A 23,709-nucleotide genomic window follows, 5' to 3' on the forward strand; every position below is an offset into this window, starting at 1 on the left:
TCGAGAACTTTGAAATGATTGGCCCAAAGTGGCTAAAAGAGTAATGGCAAATTTCGTCCATTTTTTGGATCTCGAATTTCAAACTTTTTTTCATGGCAAATAATACTATTAAATGAAATATTAATCCCAGTAAAATTTCAAGATAAGCATAGGCATGGTTCTGGAGATACAAAGGGGTGAAAATGATAATTTCCAGTCAGGGTACATTACATATTGCATTGCATATTGCATAAAGAAGAATGCGTAGCTGAAGTTCACGTAATATTAAGGATATTTTCTGTCGAATGGATCTACGATTCGTTGGTCAGAGAATGAACGATCAACTATTCACCGCTGTTTCATTTAGGGGAGGGGAAGAGTGCTTTATAAAGAATCCTGAATGCAGCCTGAGCATCCTGAAAATACGTTCCCTATTAATCACTGACCAAGTTTTTGAAGCAATTCAATTACTGAGGAAATACTCAAATTGAAAGATAGAGTCTCGCTACATGACGCACTCACAAGTTCTCTTGTAGTTGAAATACTTTATTATTATATGAAGTATATTCCACAGATTGTGTGAACAAACAATCTTATGTATTCGCATATCGGAAATCATCATTATATTTTCGACAAGTCTAATTGGAGTCTTTTTTACAGTTTGTCTCGCTCAAGGCTATAATATTCTCAATCGATTTTTCGTTTATTCTGATGTTATTTGTTTCTTTGTTGTCCATTTTCGTGTTTGTTGATTGTTGAAATGAGTTTCTCGCTACTTTTCTTTTGTTTCATCCCAACTTTTTCTACATTCTCTTGTCTCTTCAGGTATATTTTTTCATATCTTGACAATCGTTGATTCTTTAATAAAAAAATGCCTTTCACTAAATATTTAGGCTGTAATGATCAAAAAAGATCGAAAAATGATGTTTTTTCCTATCGAAGATATATCAAATTTGTTGATGACGGTTAACAATTTGCGGAAAAAATAATCCGAAGGAACGAAAATTAGAAGAATTGAACCACATTTCATCACAGAGCAAAATATGCAGAAACTGTTACCAACATAGTAATCAATCAAAAATCATCTCAAGATCCTAGGCGGATGATGATCCAGATACACCTGATCTCTCGATTTATTATCAAGGTATTAATTTTCATTCACGATGCACATTGAAAAAGCTCAATCTGTAAGAGACAAGGTGACTCACAGTAGAAAAGCATCTTGATTCGTGAGAGACGGTGTCAAATGTCACTTCAACTCCATCTGTCTGGGGGAATATTCATGCTAGACGAAAACTAAGATCATATTTGAATCCGGCGTAAAAAAATCCATAAGAAACGATATGTTTCACTTTATTATATATGTTTTATTCCTTGATATGGACACTTGAAGAGTTTCTTATACTTGCATGGATTATGAAAAACCATCACTTTCATCCTTTCATATCTCCGGAATCCTGCTAATGCTCATTTTAAAATTTCATTAGGATTAATGTTCCATCATATAGTACTACTTGGCATAAAAAAAAGTTTGAAATTCGAGGTCCAAAAAATGGACGAAGAAACAGGTATTTTTGCCATCACTCTTTTTGGTACGTTTTGAAAAGATCTCAAGAAGGGATGTAAGAATATGCAATAAAAAAGAGGGTCACATTTAAACAATTCAAGGTAATCTTACTTTAAACAATTCAAGGTAATCTTATTTTGACTTTGGTGACGTCACCCAAGGTTAAATTGCTACGATTAGTGAATAAATATTTTTAAACCTTATAATTTTTATCTAGAACATTTTTTTTCGATAAAATGTTTTACGAGATATCCCGGAATATGAAATTTGTTTTATATATTCTGTATGTGTATTTGTTGGAATTAATTTGATTAAACTTACCATTAATGATAAAGCACATTTTTAAAATTTCCGGGTAATTCGCCTCGTACATTTGAATAAGTATAAGGACCAATTCACCAGCTGAAAGATACAAATATATAAATAAGTATTTAGTAAGTTGGTAATAATAAAGAACAACCTCTATAAATATATGAATAAAAAATGTCATTTATATTATATAAAATAATAATTCTTTAAATATATTTTATTCGATTACAATACTTTAAATACAATTTACCTGGTTTCCACATGTATTGTTTCAAGTTAAATCCATCCATATCAAAAATAACTGTTAGTTGATTAGCGATTTGCCCATGTTGTTTAGCTTGTTCTCTGGCTAATTTTAAATAGTCATCCAAAACTTTTATAGTAGATTTAATGAATTCCTTCTGTGTTACTACATGTAATATTCCATACATGTCTAAGCCGGCAAACGGTACGATGATGACTACAAAAGTATTCACATGTTTTATATACATATTTCTACGTTTTTTCAATTTACATCGCAAATACAAAAAAAGGTAAACGTCCTAATGGCCAAATATGTCCCTGTATCCAACCACTTTCGACCGAAAAAAAGATTTAATATTTATTTTAACAATAATGAATGAAAATAATAATTATTGTAAAAAAAACTCTAATATTTGACGATTAGTTGGAAAAAATATACCTAATCTAATACCTTCATATTAAAATAAAAATTAATAAAACAAGTATGCATCTATGATTTGGCAAAATAATGGTCAATTATTAAATTCATTAAGAGGTAGCATCTACAGGGTGTCTTAGAACTAATGTTGTAGAGCTCGTGGAGACATAGAACAGGTTAAGATAAATATAAAAGTCCATACCGTTTTATGAGATTTGCAATAGTTATCGAGTTATTAATGACAGAAATCTGAGGAATGAGCACGCGCCGAGACGATATGGGAGGAGCATCAAGCCGCTCAGGCTAGAACGCTACCCACTCGATCTAGGAACTGTTGCCGGCGCGTGGCGAGGAGAAGCACAACGCGCTGATGCTCATGTTCTTTCCTCACCCCTCCTACGTCCCGCCGCACCGCGTCTATAAGCTCCCGCCAATATAGCCGCTGAATATTCGCGATTAGAATTACGAGATTATTATATGAGGTATCACAGATAGCTCATATTGGACTGTAAAGTTCAAGGTTCAAGAGTTCTTTGATCAAGGAAAACATCGAAAAAAAGAAAGCGATAGAGAGCGATTAGATCTACAGAGATTCTCATTGATTTCTATTGCAATCTATTGTTTCGTTGCATCGGATTCGAAAGAAATGATGTCGCGTAAAGATAAAGTATGATTTTTTCATCGTACTTTATTATACTCTATCGTTAGAAGAATATTTAATTATTAGAGTATGATATTTAGAATTGGCATAAAGACTCATCGTGTCCTATGGTTTTATTCAAGTCTACACGGAGAAAAATGTTTAGTTGAATGAACCAATTTTCTGGCGAAATGAGAGAAAAACAGAGAGAGAGAGAGAGAGAGAGAGAGAGAGAGAAAGAGAGAGTGAGTGATTAAGAAATTTTGATTGAATATACCACAATTTTCTTTAAGTTAACCATAAAGCTTGATAAATTAGACTGAGTGTTAATATTTTCAGTCGGTATTTCTCTGTATCGTTCATATTTCATTTGCAAGCTGTATCATGGATCGAACATTTTTACCATGAATCATGAATCATAAATTGTTGTCATAATCAGTGGTATATTAACAATAGAAGAAACTCAAAGTTCTCTATCGTATAATTGCAAAGGGAGAACCATCGTTGCCAATGGTGCACCAACGATATTTGGCATAAAATTGATTCCTAGGTATAATTGCGATACAATGCATATCCGAGTATGTTATTTTGACACGCATAAGTATGTGATTGATTGAAGCTTTTTTTGCACGTTTCTTACCGTTGAATCGTCGTGTCATTTGATTCATGTAGACATCATTTAACGCGTTTAAACATAACAAATGACACGATTCAAGGACAAGAAACATGCAAAAGAAGCTTCAATCAATCGCGTACTTATGCGTGTCAAAATAACATATTCGGATATGCATTGTATCGCAATTATACCTAGGAATCAATTTTATATCAAGTATCATTGGTGCACCATTGGCAACGATGGTCCTTCTTTCGCAATTATACGATAGAGAACTTTGAGTTTCTTCTATCGTTAATATACCACTGATCACGACAACAATTTGTTCATGATACATAGTAAAAATGTTTGGTTCATGATACAGCTTGGAAATAAAATATGAACGATACAGAGAAATACCGACTGAAAATATTAATACTCAGTCTAATTTATCAAGGTTTATGGTTAACTTAAAGAAAATTTTGATATTTTCAATCAAAATTTCTTAATTGCTCTCTCTCTCTCTCTCTCTCTCTCTCTCTCTCTCTCTCTCTCTCTCTCTCTCTCTCTCTCCCTCTCCCTCTCCCTCTCCCTCTCCCTCTCCCTCTCCCTCTCCCTCGCCCTCTCCCTCTCCCTCTCCATATCCCTCTCCCTCTCCCTCTCCCTCTCCCTCTCCCTCTCCCTCTCCCTCTCCCACTCCCTCCCTCTCTCTCTCTCTCTCTCTCTCTCTCTCTCTCTCTCTCTCTCTCTCTCTCTCTCTCTCTCTCTCGTCTTTCTCTCATTTCGCCAGAAAATTGGTTCATTCAACTAAACATTTTTCTCCGTGTAGACTTGAATAAAACGATAGGATGATTCTCTACGCGAATTCTAAATATCATACTCTAATAATTAAATATTCTTCTAACGATAGAGTATAATAAAGTACGATGAAAAAATCATACTTTATCTTTACGCGACATCATTTCTTTCGAATCCGATGCAACGAAACAATAGATTGCAATAGAAATCAATGAGAATCTCTGTAGATCTAATCGCTCTCTATCGCTTTCTTTTTTTCGATGTTTTCCTTGATCAAAGAACTCTTGAACCTTGAACTTTACAGTCCAATATGAGCTATCTGTGATACCTCATATAATAATCTCGTAAATGTAATCGCGAATATTCAGCGGCCATATCGGCGCGAGCTTATAGACGCGGTGCGGCGGGACGTAGGAGTGGCGAGGTAAGGATATGAGCATCGGCGCGTTGTGCTTCTTCTCGCCACGCGTCGGCAAAAGTTCCTAGGTCGACTGGACAACGCACTAGCCTGAGCAGCTCGATGCTCCTCCCATACTGTCTTAGCGCGCGCTCATTCCTCAGATTTCTGTCATTAATAACTCGATAATTATTGCGAATCTCACAGAACGGTATTGGACTTTTATATTTGTCTTAACCCGCTCTATGTCTCCACGAGCTCTCCAACATTAGTTATAAGACACCTTGTATATTTATATTATTTCCCGTTAGCATATACTAATTTCCTAATTGCATTCAGATATTGAAACAAATTATCACCGAACCTTAAGCCATAACCTATTTCAACTGTCCGGTCACACTGATACATTAATGCGTTTCATTACTTATGTAAATATTTCATTAATAATAAATGTATTAGATGTGTGAATTAATTCGGTTCATCTGGCGGTCAATTGCTATACTATGTAATTTTCTAACCTCTAATGTCTGCAAAAGGCTTTATTTTTTAGTTTTGATATCTGACAATAACATTCAGTTGATAAACGTTTGGGTTTGTAAGAATAACATCGTGTTTATCTGATTTGGAAATGTCAAAATTCGAGCCAAAAAAGCATCATTTCCGGGAAATTCTCATTTTCTGTTTTCATTTGAAGCCGCTGAAGCGGCTGAAAACAGCCTCTGAAGCTCATCGAATGCTCGTAGAAGCTTATGGTAAAAGTGCTCCCATCGGTAAATCACGCAGAGAATGGTTTTGACGTTTCAAAAGTGGTGATTTCAGTGTCGATGATAAACCTCGTCCAGGTCAGCCAAAGAAGTTCGAAGACGAGGAATTGCAGGCGCTAATCGATGAAGATCTGTGTCAATCGCAACATGAGCTCGTGCAATTGTTGAATGTTGATCGATCAATAATTTCTGTGCGTTTGGCAGCCATGGGAAAGATTTACAAAGAAGGAAAATGGGTGCCATACGAACTGAAAGAAAGAGACATCGAGAGGCGAAAAGCCATGTCTAAAATCTTGCTTGCCAGGCAGAAAAGAAAAAGCTTTTTGCATCGTATTGTGACTGGAAATGAAAAGTGGATATATTTCGATAATCCCAAACGAAGGAAATCCATTAGCGACCCGGGAAAATCATCCACATCGATACCAAAGCGAAATATTCACGGCAAGAAAGTAATGCTCTGTATATGTGGGACCAGAAGGGTGTAGTGTATCATGAACTATTAAAACAGAGCCAAACCATCACTGCCGAACTTTATTAATAACATTTGACCGTTTAAACAACGCATTGAAGAATAAGCGGCTGAAATATGCAAAGAGACACGATAAAGTGATCTTCCAGCACGATAACGCTCGGCCACATGTTGCAAAGATTTTGAAGGCCATCTTGGAAGCACTTGGCTGGGACGTTTTACCTCACCCGCCGTATTCACCAGACATTGCTCCATCCGATTATTACTTGTTCAGATCGATGGCACACAGGCCTTTGGACCAGCATTTCAACAATTATGAAGAAATAGAGAAATGGCTTAATGAATGGACCGCTTCGAAGGACGAGTCATTTTTTCGTCATGGAATCCAACAACTGCCAGAAAGATGGGAAAAAATAGTAGTAAGCGATGGCAAATACTTCGATTAGTATACTTTTTTATGTTTTTTCATGCTATATTCATGCTATATTCATGTCTTTTTTGGAAGAAAAAAACGGACCGAATTAATTCACACACCTAATATTATGACACCGATTCCTGTATACAGGGTGTCCCATTTTAATGTCCCACCTCAAATAACTCTTCAGTATTGAAGTTTCAAGGAAAATGATCTGAATAAAAGTTGTAGGCATTTAAGGCAGGATACCACCTTTGCACTTTAAAAAAATTGAAAATTTTTTTTTTGTTCTTAAAGTACTCTTTCAAGTGTATAGAATCGAAATTCATTCATTAGAAAGGTGGCCGAAACCTTTTTCTTGTGTAAAAACCGGTTTGGAGCAGAGCGCTCTCGGCGCGTTTCTCGGGCTGCCGAGCGCGCGCACACTATCTGTCTCATATACAATTTACCGACTACATTACGGGCCCTTTTAGTTCCAAATAGTGAAATAGTGATAGTAATAGATGTAGCTAGTTAGGATTTTCACTATAATATAACATAGATACTTCTATATTTTATATAGTTCATAACGAATTGGTCGTGTAAACATCATTCACGTGTTGCTTGGTTGTGTAACGTCTTTCACGTGTTTCTTTCGAATGTTTATGCATTGTTCATCATGGGGAAGACAAAAGTAGAGGAAAGAAAAGGGACAAAAGCAGAAAATAGGCGTGCCTCGAAACCGAGAAACAGCAAAAAGAAGCCGCAGAATCGATACGTGTTAGAAGGAGAAAGTGAGAGTGTCAGTATATCGGCAAAGAAACTGAAACAAAGTGAAGAGGAATATCATATCAATGTGGACGCAACTATTGGTTATCGTTTCATCGATTTTGTGACTGTTTTTGCAGCAATGTCTGAATTTCTAGTGTGCAAAGTGTGTAAATCTCCCGTAAAGTTTCAAGAAGCAAGTATTCGAGGACTGGGTTTCAAAATTGCAATTCTTTGTGAACAATGCTCATCGAAATATATAAAGTCGTGTCCCGTCATAAATAATCATGCATATGATATAAATCGTCGTATAGTTTTTGTTATGCGATTGCTCGGTGTTGGTGTAAATGGAATTAAAAAATTCTGTTCATTCATGTGTTTACCACATCCAATATTCCAGTCATTTTATGACAAAATCGTTTCGACTATTTCTATTACTACCGCAGCCGTACGAGAGAAATCAATGAAGAACGCAGTTGCTAAAGAGAAAGAATTGTCAGTACAGAAGGGACTTACAGAAGGGATAGTAGTTTCAGGCGACGGTACATGGAAGAAGAGGGGATTCTCGTCTTTATTAGGCGTTACATCATTGATAGGATGGTGCACCGGGAAAGTCATTGATGTTAATGTAAAGTCGAAAATATGTAATCAATGCAATTACTGGAAACGAAAAGAAGGAACGGCAGAATATGAAGAATGGGCTGCGACATACGAAGATAGTTGTCAAAAAAATCACGAAGGATCGGCTGGAAAAATGGAGGTTGACGCAATTATTGAAATGTTTCAACGATCAGACGAACTCCATAGTTTGAAATATAGTCACTACATAGGGGATGGAGACAGTAAAACATATAAAGGTATTTTAGACTCGAAACCATATGAAAATTTGGACGTTAAGAAAAAAGAATGTATCGACCACGTTCAAAAAAGGATGGGAACGCGACTTCGGAATTTAAAAAAATTGTACGAGGTATTGGTGGCAGAGGAAAGCTAACTGGAAAATTAATTTACGATCTATCACTATATTTTGGTCTAGCAATACGCAGGAATCATGATTCAATTGTAAACATGAAGAAAAATATATGGGCCACGCTTTATCATAAGATTTCTACGGACGACAACCCGCAACACGATAGATGTCCAGATGGCGAAAATTCCTGGTACTCATGGAAACAGGCTAAAGCTCGCAACGAATTCGACAATTATCAACACAAACCAGCAATGAAAGATGAAGTTTTCAATACTGTTTGACCCATTTATGAAGAATTGAGCCGCAATGAACTATTATCTCGGTGCTTGTGTGGGTTTACGCAGAACAGTAACGAGTACTTCAATTCTGTTCTGTGGGCTCTCGCTCCTAAATCTATGTCCAGTGGCAAAAAAATCGTTGACATTGCTGCTGATATTGCAGTATGTAATTTTAACGATGGGTTACACAGCATTATGGACATTATGCAAACTTTGAACCTGCCTATAAGTCAAAGTTGCTATACTTTTTGTGTACAAGCCGATAATTATCGCATTCAGAGAGCGGAAGATTCGATGACTGAAGCTATTCGAGAGGCTAGAAGACGTGGTATTTCTACTCGCAAGCTATGAAGAGGATATAGATGCTGAAGGAGTATTGTATGGCGCAGGCATTGCAGATTGACGGTTAGTTGAAAATATTTACTAGTTATATCTATATAAAACTTTAAACGCGTTTTTCTCGAAACGACGTTTTTCAAATCGGCGTGTCAGATTACTCTTACAATTTTTAGCGGATTGACTTGAAACTTTGTACAATTCTTCCCCGTGGTATAATCTAATGATGTACATAGGACTTTTGCTGTAGCGTTGTTATTTTTTTTTGGTGCACAATTTTATAAACTTTTTTACCCTAAAAAATTGACCTTCTTGTTAAAATGACCGCCATTTTCTTAGAAATCGAAATTTCATAAAATCCCTACGTACAACATTAAAAAATATTGTTAATAAAATATATTGTTAATAAAAAATATTGTTAATAAAAATGTTGTTAATAGGAACAATCTTTGGTTTTTTTTCTAGGAGCCATGTACAGAGCGGAATTTGACACGCCGTCTAATGGTGTTCCTCCAAAGGAATGTATTTTGGCGCCACCTACAAGAGATTATTTTTGACTTTTTCAGTTTCAGAAAATGTGTAATTACAGATTAAAGTTACATTAATAAATGACTAAAACCGATTTTGTTTCTGCGCACTCTTTGTATGTAAAAAAGGATTCATGAAAAACGCCTCCAAAATCACAGTCAAAGATGATATCCTGCCTTAAGTGAGCTACCTTATGATGACCTCGACTTTAATCTTGACCTCTATTTTCAAGGTCATTTGAAGATCAACTTGTGTTTTTTAAATGGAAACTTTTATTTTTTATTACACTGTTTTTATCTACTAGTTAATTTGAACAACTTTTGTCTAAAACATTTTTTTATTTGCCTAATATTTTTGAAATATTTGAGGAAAACTTGATAATTTTTTCAATATTTAACTTACGATATCTTGCTAACTATTTGTCGAAAAAAAAGTGGTACTAGACTTTCTTGCTTTATTTAGTTTCTAGAATATATTGTTACAATAGCGCCTTGACTTTTGTTAAATTACTGATTTTTGGAAATTTCAAAATCATCAAATTAACAAAAATCAGAGCGCTGTTGTAACAATATATCCTTGAGACTAATAATAAAGCAAGAAGATTTAGTACCACCTTTTCTTCCGACAAATAATTAGCGAGATATTATAAGTTAAATATTGAAAAAGTTATCAAGTTTTCCTCAAATATCTCAAAAAATATTAGACAAATAAAAAATGTTTTAGACAAAAGTTGTTCAAATTAAATGTGTGTGTGTGATAAAAAATAAGGGTTCCCATTTAAAAAACGCAAGTTGACCTTTAAATGACCTTGAAAATAGAGGTCAAGGTCAAAGTCAAGGTCATCATAAGGTAGCTTACTTAAATCCCTACAACTTTCATTTAGATAATTTTCCTTCGAACTTCAGTACTGAAGAGTTATTTAGGATGGGACATTAAAATAGGACACCCTGTATGTTATATAATTAATATATCAAACTGTACGAACGTGAGAAGAGAGGAAGAGCGAACGAATAAGCGAGAGAGAGAAAGGGCGAAGCATAGGAGTAGCGAGAAAATTCCGCGGCTCACATAGTCCGCAAGCTATGGACAGGGTCCGCGTTCGCATCGGGCTCAGTATTAAATATTTGGGCTTGTTGTTGGACGGCAGATGGGGCTTCGGGCTGCATTTCAGATGGCTGGCTCCCCGGGTTCGGAAGGTAGGGCTGGCTTTGGCCGACCTGATGCAGACCCAGAGGGGCCCAGGCTGGCACGCTCGCCGCCTGTACATCGAGGTGATCCTGTCGGTCTCCCTCTACGGGGTACCTATCTGGGCGTCCCAGCTTCTGGTCATCAACCGGAACATTCGCCTGATGCATCAGGCGATGCGGTCGGTGATCGTGAAGGCGATCCGAGCGTTCAGGACTACCTCGTACATGACGGCGACGTCCCTGGCCCGTCTCCCTCCCCCTCCCCTGTGGAGCTTATCGCTCACGAGTGATACTGACGAGTGAAGGAGCTCCGCGGGGCCGAGGAGGTGGTGTCGGCCAGGGACCTGACAGCCCTGAAGTCCCAGGCCAAAGCCCGGGTGATGGAGCGATAGGAAGGCATGTTGGCCGACCCCCGCGTATCCGAGCTTCGAACGGCCGAAGCCGTCCGCCTTTGCCTCACCGAGATGGCAGGCAAAAGGGGACACGGGCTCACGTACTGTCTGATGCAGGTACTGGCCAGCCACGGATGTTTTGGCCGGTTCTTGCACTGGATCCTGAAGGAGCCCACCATCCGATGATACCACTGTCCGGTGCTGGAGGACACGGCGCATCACACACTGGTCTCGTGCGAAGCATGGGACCAGCAGCGCCATGTCCTCGCCCAGGTAATGGGATGCACCGAGGGAGGCCTCTCGCTCTCGCGCATGCTGGAGGCAATATGAGGGAGCGAGGAGGTATAGTCGGTGGCGGTCTCCTTTGCGGAGGACGTAATGTTCCGCAAGGAGACCGTAAAATGGGAGCGTCGCCACGGTATCCGTCGCAGGAGGAGACGGGTCGGGCGACACATTCCCCTAACCGCGAGCCCGAGGTGGCGCCGGTTGAGAAGCCGCCCCGACCGCCTCGGACTCGCCACCGTCCGCGGAGAGGGGGGCTACAGACCTAAGGCCTGCTCCTCCCGCGCGACGGTAAGGGAGGGAAAGGGGAATGGATGTTCCGGTTGGGAACAGGCCCCACTCCCCGCTCCCCTTGACATCGAGAGGAACTAGGAGAGAGCGCGGGTGTCCCCTCTCTCCTGTTGGTAAACCAGAATGGCTAACCCGACCGGTCGGGTCGGGCAAGTCTACCCCATCGGCGCGCAACGTCTCTCCCAAGGGAAGGGCGCAGCACTTGGGCGAAGGGCTTCATCAGAGCCCCAGGGCCGGGGTGTCGGGGAGGGAATGTCGGCGCAATTCTCCCGACTCCCCCATTCCGGCTCGCCTGGTAGGCATCCCGGGGGGTTATAGCCGGTAAGAGTCCGGCATAACCCCGCCGCCCCCTCCAAGGGGGGCGGGGTATCCATAAGAATTTCCCCCCCCGTTAACAAAAAAAGTCCGCAAGTTAGACGAGCGAGAAAGAGACAGTAGATAATACGTCGGTGCTCGTCTAGTCCCCCACGCGTTACCTCACGCCGTTGCTTACGTCATGCTGCTCGCGGACCAAAGTTTACATAGCTGCTCCCGACTATTCCCGAAACCAACGAAACGTAGCTTAGAGACATGAAAACCGCGCTTCCGGCTGATTCCGATACTTTTATAAACTAGTATTGTCTTTACAGATTTTGCATTGCACAAAACCAACATTATCTGACATTATCTGATATATTAATCTGACTGTCAACTAGTATCAACATGTCAACGTATATACAACGTATATCTCTTGTAATATACTACATGGGCTGAAAAGTCTTTGGCTTAACAATGAAAAACGATTTTTTTAATGAAAAAAGTGTTTTACTCCTCGACATAATCTCCATTTAGAGTAATGCACTTAGTGTAACGGTCCGCTAACATTTCGATGCCGGTCTTATAGTGCTCGGTGTCAAGTCCCTCAAAATAGGCATTTGTTTCCAACTTGACCTCCTCATTCGAGTAAAATCTTTTACCAGCGAGCCACTACTTCAGTCGGGGAAAAAGGAAATAGTCGCTAGGGGCCAGGTCTGGAGAATACGGGGGATGCGGGACCAATTCATAGCGCAATTTCTTTAATTTATCGGTCGTATCGCGAGCCGAGTGAGCTGGAGCATTGTCTTGGTGAAACAAAATTTTTTTCTTTGCCAAATGTGGCCGTTTGACCTTGACCTCGTCGTCCAATCGATCCAGTAATGTACAGTAATATTCTTTATTGATAGTTTTACCATGTTCAAGATAATCAATGAATATTATGTTATGCGCATCCCAAAAAATACTGGCCAAAACCTTGCCGGCTGATTGTTGTGTCTTCGGGCGCTTCGGACAGCTTTCACCAGGCAATAACCACTCCGCTGACTGCCGATTGGACTCCGGTGTGTAGTGATGGATCCATGTTTCATCCATTGTGACAAATCGACGCAAAAACTCCTTCTTATTGCGGTTAAACAGGGCCAGATTTTGCTTTGAAAGTCGAACACGTTCCACTTTTTGTTCAATTATCAAAAAACGCGGCACCCAACGCCCGCAAAGCTTTTTCATGTGTAAATATTCATGAATGATATGACCAACGTGTTCCTTTGAGATGCTTATGATGTTAGCTAGCTCACTCAATTTCATTTTGCGGTCATTCAACACGATTTCACTGGTTTTCTGGATGTTTTCTGGAGTAACTGCCTCATTTGGCCTTCCTGAACGTGGTGCATCATTTGTGCTCGTACGGTTACGACGAAACTCAGCAAACCAATATTTGATGGTTGAATTCGGTGGGGCAGATGTGCCGTAACATTTATCAAGCCATGCCTTTGCTTCAACAGTATTTTTCCCATCAGGAAGCAATGTTTAATCAAAACACGAAATTTACTTTTTTCCATAGTAAAGATAAATTCAGAGGTAACGTCACTTCGAAAGCTATAACTTGTACACGAGTCAACGAAATATCATGAAATTTTTACAGCATCTAAGTTAAGGTTGGTACTCTATAGGAAATATAAGGATTTTTAGTTTATGGCGCCATCTATATGTCAGGCCAAAGACTTTTCAGCCCATGTAGTACATAGGGAGAGCGGGAGTGCAGAAAAGAATGTTTTAAAATAAATATGTCGTATTTCTATATATTCTATGATATTTTTTTTGAAGGATGGATTTCTTTAGAGTACGTACCATAAAGTTATTCCAACAACACTACCTTTATCTATGCCAGGCTTTCCTATTAATCAAATACGTCCATATTATATCTTTTTGGCTAGTTCATCTTTTGTAAAAGAAGACATTTTTATGTTATATATATTGAGCACTATACCGTGCGAATTCTTAAACTTTAATGTGACGATATTTTCCGCCATACGAATATATGCATTGTCTATGTAGATAGTAAGAAATACGATACGTTGCTACTGCGGCGAAATACTTCGATTCTCGCCATATGCCGATTTTCGACGTGAGCTTGTTTTTAGATTCGCATGTCTGCGGCAAAAATCAAAGTCTTTTGCCACAATAATGACACATCTTATTTCTTACTGATCTACACAGCAATCCATGCATATTCGTGTTGCGAAAAATATCGTCATGGTTGACTTAAATAACTTGTGTACGGTACGATGCTCTTTATGTAAATAATAGAATAATGTGAAGGAAGAACTTTCATAAAGGAAGAACTGACGGACAAGATACAAAGCGGACGTTTACGCTTAACAGAAAAGCCTGGCACATATAAAAATAGAATTTATTATGACACAAGTTTATAATACGTATTCTAAATAAATCAACCCATTGAAAAAATTATTTATTATAAAATGTGTAGAAATATATAACGCACATATATTTATGTTGAAATATTCTTTTTCGCTTCCGGCTTTCCCACTCTCTTGCTCTCCAACTTTCTTTATGTACACGTATTACCGTAAATACACATTATATTTATATACAAATCTCTCTTGCTTATATTAGAATTAAAAAATGTAAATTTTATTTTGTACAATATTATAGCTACACAGTCTGTCCCAGATCCAATGGGATTGGTCTAAAAAAAAATACAAAGCGTTTATTATTTTGATTTTTTATTCTTGTTTATTCAAAATAGTCTCCCTCTGAGTCAATACAGCGCTGGAAACGTTCAACAAATTTTTCGAAACATTTTTTATACTCATCAGCTGGAATGGCCTTTAGTATGGCGGTCGAAGTCTTTTGGATGATGGCGATTCCCGAAGGAATCCGGCAAGCATGTCAGCCATTGTAACTGGTGATGAAACGTGGTGTTTTCAATACAAGCCAAAAACAAAACGTCAGAGTGCGGCATGGAAGTCACCAGAAGAGCCAAAAGATAAAAAATTACGTTTTCAGAAGAGCAAAATCAAGACAATACTGACCGCTTTCTTCGATTCAAAGGGAATTGTTCACAGTGAATTCGTCTCAGAAGGCCAGACGGTGAACGCAGAATATTATCTGGGAGTTCCATAACGATTGTGGACCAGAATTCGACGAGTTCGACCGGAATATTGAGAGCCAGGCAGTTGGTTTTTGTTGCACGATAATGCACCATCGCACAAAGCCATCATGGTATGTGAATTCTTGACCAAAAAAGGCATCATTGTTATCGATCATCCACCGTATTCACCTGATTTGGCTCCGTGCGACTTTTGGCTATTTCCCAAACTGAAATTGGCGATGAAAGGAAATCGTTTCGATACCATCCCGGTCATCCAAAAGACTTCGACCGCTATACTAAAGGCCATTCCAGCCAATGAGTATAAAAAATGTTTCGAAAAATTTGTTGAACATTTCCAGCTCTATATTGACTCAGAAGGAAACTATTTTGAATAAACAAGAATAAAAAATCAAAATAATAAACGCTTTGTATTTTTTTTAGACCAGTCTCATTGGATCTGGGACAGACTGTGTATATTATACAACGCAGAAGTATCATTTTGATCCGATTACATAAATATTTTATTAATTCATAAGATGTAATAAATTAATTTTCAATAAATAGTTCAATAAATAGAAAATTAGTTTATATCTATACATGTTACATATACGCGCATACACATAGAGAAAAAGAGAAAGAGAGAAAGAGAAAGAGCGACGGACAGAGAAAGAAGAATCTTTTGCGCGCACACGCGAGAGAGAGAGAGTTTGATGGTGAAGGTCGGGACTCACGAGTCCCGCCGTCTCGAGCTTCGTATTCCCAGGAGCGTTAGTCCCGGGAGCAGCGATGCAAACTTTACAAGGAGATGACGCAACCTGTTTCATCGATTTCAACACGAGTCATAGCACACTCGATAACTATGATGCCGTGTATAAATGCCCTAACATAATATGCGTGAATGCGCCTTTGTTTACGAGTAATTTGCAATTAAAGTTTGGCTCGCGGAGCCGTGCCACACATAGGGCGTAAGTTACGACACTCTTTCACGAAGCCGGTGTGGCTGAGCAGACAGAGGCTCCCGCGCCGCGAACACTTTTGCGCCGACGACGGCGTTCGAGTCTCGCCGACGACTGGTTCGTTTTTTTTTCGTATGTAAAGACATGTAATAAATATTTTTATATTGTTCTTATGTATAATTCCTTTTTTTGTTTCTACGCTATTAATCAAGGCTAGTTAGGAGAGTCAGGTCTTTCAAATATGAACACAACTTTTTTATTAATTACAATAAAATGTTTTTGTCCGTATCAAAACACATACACACACACACATCAGACAAATATAAGGCACACAAATAAAAGTTACGTATTATAAAATGTGGTCATGCTGTCGCAACTCTGCGGATGGAATGCCGTATAAAAGCATGTAAAACATAATAGTTTTTTGCACCAACTGCACGTAATGAACGCATAATTTTTTGCACAAGTACACTTTTGACTATGTATAGTTGGTGGAAAATATATTTGATTGACGTTGTAAAATACCTCGCGACTGTCAACAAGACAGGACGGAAATTGTATCAGGACATCTGCAAATATGAATTCAATATAATTGATATTGTATACAAGGCCAATAACAATACGTACAAATATATCTTTCCATTGCTCACACATTCAATATATTTACCTCGAAGATATTCTATTGCGTCCGTCAACTCTTCTTTCATAATATCACATTTTGCTAGGTTTTGCACATAGCTGATCGTTGCTTCATCTACAAACGTGGTTTCCATTTTTAACACGAGTTTTTCACTGTTCACGTTACGAAGACTGCCCAGAGAATGAAGCGAGCACATCACAAAACATAAGAATCCCTCTGCGAGAAGGGGAAAGGGAAGAGAGTTCCTTTCCACTTGTAACGGTTCTAACGACTCTCGGGTTTCCCTCACACAAAATAATCACTGTCTGGCCATTTCTTTCCCATACCATACGAAATATTTATACGAAATAGATTTACACGAAAAAAACATTTTATTGTAATTAATAAAAAAGTTGTGTTCATATTTGAAAGACCTGACTCTCCTAATTAGCCTTGATTAATAGCGTAGAAACAAAAAAAAGGAATTATACATAAGAACAATATAAAAATATTTATTACATGTCTTTACATACGAAAAAAAACGAACCAGTCGTCGGCGGGACTCGAACGTCGTCGTCGGCGCAAAAGTGTTCGCGGCGCGGGAGCCTCTGTCTGTTCAGCCACGCCGACTTCGTGAAAGAGTGTCGTAATTTGCGCCCTATGTGTGGCACGGCTCCGCGAGCCAAATTTTAATTGCAAATTACTCGTAAACAAAGACGCATTCACGCATATTATGTTAGGGCGTTTATACACGGCATCATAGCTATCGAGTGTGCTATAATTCGTGTTGAAATCGATGAAACAGGTTGCGTCATCTCCTTGTTAGTCCCCGAGCAGCATGACGTAGGCGACGGCGCGCGGCGGCAAGCGGCGGTCCGCGGCGGCGCGAGATAGCGCATGAGGGACTAGACGAGCGCCGACTATCTACTGTCTCTTTCTCGCTCGTCTAGCTTGCCGACTGTGTGAGCCGCAAGATTTTTCTCGCTACGCCTATGCCTCGCTCTTTCTCTCTCTCACTCACTCGCTCGCTCTTCCTCTCTTCTCGCGTTCTTACGGCTTGATATATTAATTATACGACATGTATATAGTGATATATATGATGATGAAATATTACATATATATGAAATATATATAAAAATGATCGACATACACATATAGTATATACGTATATAAAGAGTGTTTAGTTTAGCATTATTGCACAAAGAAGAGAAAAAATTATAATGAGAGATAAAGGGTTAATAGAAATCCTCTCTTGCCCAATATGAACGTTTTTTTAACAAATTATTTGTTATGTAATGTGTGACAGAATAACTTATTTATGCTAATAGATTGAAATTAAAAATTAAATTAAATGTCATTTGTTTTGGAAAAAATATTCCACTGCTACATTTTTATTTTCGTAGTAAAAATAAATATAGACAAATAAAAAAATAGTTTTATTATAATATTTCAATTACTTTTTAGTTTTTATTTAGTTTTACGAATAGATAACATATATATTGTTGCTCAACGGAAACCGCGAGGTAGTGGTGTCTTCCATCAAAAAATAAATACAACTTTTTTCAATACATGTCATAAAGTAGATTAAATGAGAAGAAAACGGGATAAACAGAAAAGGCGATAAGAAATAAGAGAAGAAATAATAGGTATAAGGTAGAAAATATCGAGAAGTCGAGAAAAATAAAGCTGGCAAAGGGGAAACGTGGCGATGACAAGGGAAACATGGCGACGAGCTACTGCGTGTTTTACACGTCAAGAGATAAGCATCCCGCGACGCACTGTTTTGTTTTTCGCGCGGCGTATCACGGTCACCTACGTAGTTTTCGGTGCGCCGCGGCTTAATATTCCTCGAGCAATTGCAGCAGTAGTCATGTCGCCGTTCCTACGCTTTTCCATCGCTATTTATCCACGTTCTCACCGGTATTTTTCATCTTTTTCTATTCATATATTCTTTCTTTTCTTTCTTATCTACCTTCCTACAGTTTTCGTTTTCTGCTCGTTTCGTTTTCTCATCTTCTCGTTTCTTTTCTCTATCTTCTTCTCTATCTCTATCTATTCTCTTCCCTATCTTCTTCTCTGTTCTATTCTCTTCTTATTCTTCTTCTCAATTCTATTCTTTTCTCTATCTTCTTTTCTTTCGTATTTTTCTTCTATCTTACTATGGAAACGTGCGATGAGTCGCAAACAATAAAGCGCAAATTTGTACAAGGGTGGCTTAACGATGAACGTTATAAATTTTGGATACGTCAAATGTCCTCGGATGACATCCTCTACTATTGCGCTGCATGCGATAAAAATTTTTCATGCCGCTCAACGCATGTTTCCAAACACGCGGATTCTGCGTGTCATAAAAAAAAATTGCGGAAAATGTTTCACCGAATACGAAGGTGAATAAGAATGATGCAGTCCATCGTTCGGGAAAATTTAAGCCACAATGGCTCGACATAGAATTTAATTTAATAAATTTCATTTGTGGTTACGCGAAGTATCAAATGATGCGCATGTAGCTTCTTGCATTTTTAAAAAAATAACTATATCTGATAATTTAGCAAAAATACACCGACACGCAGAATCCAAAATGCATAGAGATCGATCGGGAAAAAATTTAGAAACGAACAGATCGGACAAAACTTAAATACACCAACTGATGCATCTCTTTTATCGTTTGACGAACGTAAAAAGGCTGCAGAGATACGATTTGCCGCATTTATTGCGGAAAAAATATACCTAATCAAACTGCAAAAGAGATGCTCAGTTTATTTCAACACATTGGAAAAGATCCCAGTGTGTTGAAAAGCATGACTATTAGTCAAACCAAGTGCCAAAAAATTATTTCGAACGTTTTATATCCGGTAGACACAAAACGTATCGTTAATAACATTCAGAATACTAAGTTTTCCATTTTTATTGACGAGACATCAGATATAACTAACGATAAATGGATGATATTCTTTGTTCGATATGTTGATTCCAACACTTTAGATACTCGGTCGCAATTAGTAAAATTGATTGATGTAGATGCAAGAAATTGTAGTGCTGACAAATTATTTAATGCATTTCGATCGGAAATGTATTAACTGCAGATTCCGTTTGAGAATATTCTTGCCTTGTCATGCGATAACGCATCTGTTACGACAGGAAAATGTATCTTTTAAAAAGCTGGAAGAAAAATGAAAGAATTTAATAACATTTACATGTCCTTGTCACTCCGCAGCATTAGAGGCATAGGCGTAGCGAGAAAAATCTTGCGGCTCATACAGTCGGCAAGCTAGACGAGCGAGAAAGAGACAATGGATAGTCGGCGCTTGCCTAGTCCCCCACGCGTTACCTCGCGCCGCACAGTGGGATAAATGGGTCTTTTTGTGGACAAAAATCGCTAGACGACGTAATTCTTAACCGATTTCCATGCTTTTTTTTTAATTTACTCGCGATGAATTACTCTACAATCGTATCGAGCTCGTTTTTTAAATTAGGCCCTGAATTCAAAATAGCGGACGCGCAAATTTGTCAAATGTATAAAACCTGTAAAATATCGAATATTTTTTAATTGAACAAAGTTTATACGGGCCTTTAAGGCCTCCAAGATACATATGTAAGATCGAAATTCTCAGTTTTTGCCAGTGGATAGGATCTGCAGTGGCCCGATATATTTTATACTTGCCTGATATCCCCATATTGTCAATGTATTCCACTAATGAGTTTGCGTATATATTGGGTCTGGGAAAAAGTTCGTGGCGTTTTTCTAATAAAATTCAACTGGTTTTCTTATAGTGTGAAAATGAATTTATTTAAACCAAATATGCTCCATTATTATCAACAATGTTTCGCCATTTTCGGGTAGAGCCATGATGCCATCGGTGAAGAACTTCTGTGGTTTCTGATTGAAAAACTGAATCAAGTGGTTTTCACAGGCTTCTTTTGAAACCAGCTTAATTTCATTGAGAGAGTTCTGCAGAGATCGCAACAAGTGATAGTCAGAGGATGCTATGGACTATACAGCTACTATGCAGATACTATGGATGCATCAAAACTTCCCAACCAAGCTCTCGCAATTTTTGACGGGTCATCAAAGAAGTGTGTGGTGGGGTGTTGTCATGATGGAAGACAACACCTTTCCTATTATTCAATTCGGGCCGTTTTCTTTCAATTGCCTGGCGTAATCTCTCTAGTTGTCCACAGTAGAGTTGAGAATCAATCGTCTGACCAACTGAAAGTAGCTCATGATGGACGATTCCCTTCCAGTCCCACCACACACACAGCATCACCTTTTTCGGCGTCAATCCTGGCTTCGCGAACGCTTGTGACGGCTCACCATCCCTTGTCTACGATCTTTGACGCTTCCGATTGTCGTATGTGATCCATTTTTCATCACCGGCTATGACACGTTTCAGAAATGACTCGATTTCATTGCGTTTCAGCAGCGCATCGCAGATGTTAATTCGGTCTATCATGTTTTTCGCGCTCATCTCATGAGGAATCCATACATCGAGCTTCTTTTTGTAGCCAGCTTTATGTAAATGGTTCAAAACAGTTTTGTGGTCAATACCTAGCTCCATACCAATATCGACACTGCTGATATACTTATTTTGCTGGACTTTTTCAAGAATTTCATCAGCTTTTTCAGTGATTGGACGACCAGAGCGTGACTCATCTTTCATATCAAAATTACCAGAACGAAAGCGAGCGAACCATTTCCGCGCTGCAGATTTTGATAAAGTACCTTCACCGTATACAACACAAATTTTTTCACAAGCTCGCGCAACATTTTTCCCTTTGTCGTAATAATATTGCAAAATATAGCGCAATTTTTCATTACTTTTCTCCATTTTCAAACGCAAACAATTTTCCAACCACTGCACCAATTTCGATGTTTATACACTGAAAGTAACGCTCGAAGTGTCATCTTTCCAACGAGCGTCTAGTGGTGTCGCTGCGATCTGTGTTTCCTGAGTTATTTACAATTGACGCCATCTATCGGGAAAAACGCCACGAACTTTTTCCCAGACCCAATATATATCTATAATATATCTTAACAAACTTATATTATAGCATATTTATAACATATCTTACTTATATTTATTGTAACATTTTGTCAAAATGTACAAAATTGTCATTTTACGTATAAAGCTGTTTTGTTTCAATTAAGTAATAACTCTTTAGCTTCTGCAGATAAATCATTCTCTTCTTTTTTGGGTGTTATTCTTAGACTACTAGTTACCAGATCTGATGATATTAGAAGATACTGCATAATATCTTCATTAGTAGTTTGTCGCGACTACATTCTACTACGTTGGGCACGAGATTTTCTAAAAATCTTATTGCTTGCTTCTTGCACTTCTCCCGAGAAGTAGCCAATGAAAAATAATACAAAATTATAAAAAATAATATTGCAAAGTATTATTTAATTACGAAAAAGACAAAAATATACTAAACATTTTAGCACATGACGAAATCATCAGAATAAAAGGAGATAAGTATTACCATCATTAATACAGCCAGTTCACACGATTGACTTTAATCCGTTATTTTCATCTGAGTACTGACTTGATATACTGTCATCTATATCAGCATTTTACATTAAACTATGGAATTCATAAATAATCGAGCAATATATGTTACATATATATATTATGTATATATATATATGTATATATATACGCAAACACATTAGTAGAATACATTGATAATGTGGGGATATCAGATAGGTATAAAGTATATCGGGCCATTGCAGATCCTCTCCACTGGCAAAAATTGAAATTTCGATCTTACGAGGGTCACTCAATAAGTCCTTAGAAAAAAATAGAAAAACAAATTATTTTGGGTAGATTTTTTTTTATTTTTCAATATAATCTCCTTTTAGCTCTATACACTTTTCCAAGCGTTTCTCCAACTTTTTTAAGCCGTCCAAAAAGTAGGATTTCGGAAGATCCTCAAAATAGGCATCTGTTTGGGCGATAATCTCCTCGTTCGACGTGAACCGTTGTTCGCCGAACCAATTTTTCAAGTTTGGAAATAAAAAAAAGTCACTGGGGGCCAAACCCGGTGAATACGGAGGATGTTGTAATAATTCGAATTTTAATTCCATAATTTTGGCCATCGAAACTGCGCAGGTATGCACTCGTGCATTGTCTTGATGAAAGAGGATCTTTTTCTTTTTCAAATGAGGACGTTTTTTCTTGATTTCTTCGCTCAACTGGTGCAATAACGACGCATAATACTCTCCAGTTATTGTTTGTCCTTTTTCCAAGTAATCGGTGTAGATGATTCCGCGTGCATCCCAAAAAACCGTGGCCATCACCTTGCCGGCCGATTTCCGTCTTCGCCTTCTTCGGAGCCCGTTCGTCTTCAAAAACCCACTGTTTTGACTGTTCCTTTGTCTCTGGAGTGTAGTGGTGTATCCATGTTTCGTTCACAGTTATGTATCGACGCAGAAACTCGTCAGTATTGCGACGGAAAAGCGCCAAAACAGCCTCAGAGTCGACCACACGATTGCGTTTATTCTCCACTGAGAGCAAACGCAGCACCCATCTTGCCGAGATTTTTTTCACACCCAATTTTTCGTGCAAAATTGAAAACACTGTACCTTGCGATATACCTGTGGCCTCAACTATTTCGCGTACTTTGATTCGTCGATCACTCAAAACCATATCGTGGATTTTGTCAATTATTTCGGGGGTAGTCACTTCCACTGGACGTCCCGAACGATGTTCATCTTTTGTGGATGTACGGCCACGTTTAAACTCATTTACCCAATTGTAAACAGTTGCAAACATAGGAGCAGATGTGCCATGAACTTCATTTAACTCAGCTTTAATCTCTTTCGGTGTTAAGCCTTTTAAATATAAGTGTTTAATCATCACTCGAAACTCACTTTTTTCCATTTTCCTAAATAAAGAAAAGTTTGTTGCTTCAATCGACAATAAAAATGAAACCATGTGATGGATATAACTGAGACTTTAACAGCTGTCTAGTGAGTAATGATGCTTACTAAAAACAAACCATTTTCGATACTACGAGCGCCATCTTTTGGATTTTCTAAGGACTTATTGAACGACCCTCGTACATATGTATCTCGGAGGCCTTAAAAGCCCGTATAAACTTTGTCCGATCCAAACATATTCGATAT

At 38.3% G+C, this 23,709-nt stretch overlaps 2 protein-coding genes across 2 annotated transcripts in view; one reads left to right on the forward strand and one right to left on the reverse strand.

Moving 5' to 3' along the window:
• The window catches only part of LOC105182985 (SEC14-like protein 2), a 342,399-nt gene that overhangs the window by 125,678 nt on the left and 193,012 nt on the right, over positions 1 to 23,709 (reverse strand). Inside the window, exons 6-7 of the mRNA XM_025302604.1 lie at positions 2,106 to 2,315; positions 1,868 to 1,948 (exon numbers count right to left, since the gene is read on the reverse strand). Coding sequence (XP_025158389.1) covers positions 1,868 to 1,948; positions 2,106 to 2,315 — 291 coding nt within the window. The remainder of the gene's footprint in view (positions 1 to 1,867; positions 1,949 to 2,105; positions 2,316 to 23,709) is intronic.
• LOC105190689 (uncharacterized) lies at positions 6,861 to 8,927 on the forward strand. The gene is made up of 2 exons (XM_025302605.1): positions 6,861 to 8,195; positions 8,375 to 8,927. The coding sequence occupies exons 1-2, from the start codon at positions 7,250 to 7,252 to the stop codon at positions 8,587 to 8,589; spliced, it is 1,161 nt and encodes a 386-aa protein (XP_025158390.1). The 5' UTR covers positions 6,861 to 7,249; the 3' UTR covers positions 8,590 to 8,927.

This window comes from Harpegnathos saltator, unplaced genomic scaffold (assembly GCF_003227715.2).
Source record: "Harpegnathos saltator strain DR-91 unplaced genomic scaffold, Hsal_v8.6 scaffold505, whole genome shotgun sequence".
NCBI lineage: Eukaryota > Metazoa > Arthropoda > Insecta > Hymenoptera > Formicidae > Harpegnathos > Harpegnathos saltator.

What these genes read in the sequence shown, in the direction of transcription:
- LOC105190689 (XM_025302605.1), top strand. Translation starts at nt 7,250, where the DNA reads ATGGGGAAGACAAAAGTAGAGGAAAGAAAAGGGACAAAAGCAGAAAAT. An exon ending in AGACAGTAAAACATATAAAG is followed by an intron (nt 8,196 to 8,374) that starts GTATTTTAGACT and finishes ATTTTGGTCTAG; the next exon opens with CAATACGCAGGAATCATGAT.